This window comes from Aureococcus anophagefferens, assembly GCF_000186865.1.
Source record: "Aureococcus anophagefferens unplaced genomic scaffold AURANscaffold_46, whole genome shotgun sequence".
Classification (NCBI taxonomy): Eukaryota; class Pelagophyceae; order Pelagomonadales; family Pelagomonadaceae; genus Aureococcus; species Aureococcus anophagefferens.
Genome location: NW_008705601.1, coordinates 2453 through 3833, shown reverse-complemented (window position 1 = coordinate 3833; position 1381 = coordinate 2453). Strand labels below are relative to the sequence as shown.

Sequence of the window (1381 nt, the reverse complement as noted above, 5' to 3'; positions counted from 1 at the left end):
AAATGTTCTTTCTTTTACTGCGCGATGTTACCTTTTGCCAGTGGAGGCTTTACCGGTGGTAAATTCCCTTAAGATAAGATGCTTGATTATGCTACTTCAATATATCCCCGGACTTCCTTCGGTGCTTATCAGTGACGGGCTTCTGACCGTTTAGGGCAAGCACACAGGCTTCCAGGAGCTTGTACGCAGGTTTCCTGCGATAACCTTGGGAAGTTGAGGAATTCGTGCAGGCAAGTTCGGGAATCCCCGGAGCGGCGTGCAAGGCCAGAAAGGCGCAGCACGTGCCTCGTAGACAACCATAGCAAGTTGCCTCCAATGAAGTCCAAGTTGGACTAATGTGGATCAAAACCTGACGGCTTTTGTAACTTCACATTATTGCAAAGTAGCAGTTTAGTATCCATTGAGCCAAGCACTAATCGCATTATTGACGAATCTAGGTGACTTAACATGCATCCAGTGGTCGGAGTCTACTTCGACAACTCGGCCGTGCGGGGTAGAGCGCACAAAGTCGAGCCAATGCGGACCGAAAAAAATGGTATTAGCTTGGCGCGGCTCGCCTCGGGTCATGTTCCCCCAAAGGAAGAGGAGTGGGACACTTGCAGGTGGATACGGATGTTGAATGAAGCCTCGGTAAGATAAATTATATTCGTAAGGCCAAGAAGTCCTCCATGTGGCTCTGAGCGGTGCTGGTGCCTCCCAGTAAATTGCTGAACCAACACTCTTGCTGTCGTTTTTCTGTTGCCACGCCTCTCGATTTTGTTCTTGGTAAGTCAAGTTAAGTTTCCAACTTTCGGAAGAGACTGTACTGCCAACATCAAACGATATGATTTGCCTGGCAACTGCAGGATAACGATGAAGCATCTCATACCCGATTACAGAGCCCCAGTCATGGACAACAAGTGTTGGGTCCACAAGATGAGCCTCTAGCATCGTCTGGTGGATTTCAATGAGTTGCTGGGTAATTTTCAACTCCTTATCAGGATCTGCATCAGGAAAGTCAGGGTGAAAATTGGCCAAAGTCACAGCCACACAGTAAAATGAACCATTGAAACAAAAATGTGCAAATTGTGCAGCCCACATCGCAGCGTTGTCTGGCCATCCATGGATGAAAAAAAGTGCTTTGGCTCCAGGCTCCCCGAGCTCAAGCGTCGGCAGCGTCCGTGTCTCATTGGAAACGACCTTGGCTTTGACATCGGAGCAATCTGGGTATCGCGGTTCACTTGAAGCAGGGTTTCGATAATAATACTGACAAAAGTCGACTTCAAGGAGCGAGTCCTCATGCGCATAGACCGCACACAGATGCAAGCCTAGAGTCAATAAAATGTTCTTCCTCCTACACATCCGGAACGAATAGCTGTCTTGTGTTCGCTGGCATCTGTTG

General features: G+C 48.4%; 1 protein-coding gene across 1 annotated transcript; it reads right to left on the bottom strand.

Moving 5' to 3' along the window:
• Window positions 1-390: 390 nt before the first annotated feature.
• On the bottom strand, window positions 391-1341 carry AURANDRAFT_67678 (hypothetical protein; the record flags this gene model as incomplete). The annotated part of the gene is made up of 1 exon (XM_009043209.1): window positions 391-1341. The coding sequence occupies one exon, from the start codon at window positions 1339-1341 to the stop codon at window positions 391-393; it is 951 nt and encodes a 316-aa protein (XP_009041457.1).
• Window positions 1342-1381: the final 40 nt, after the last annotated feature.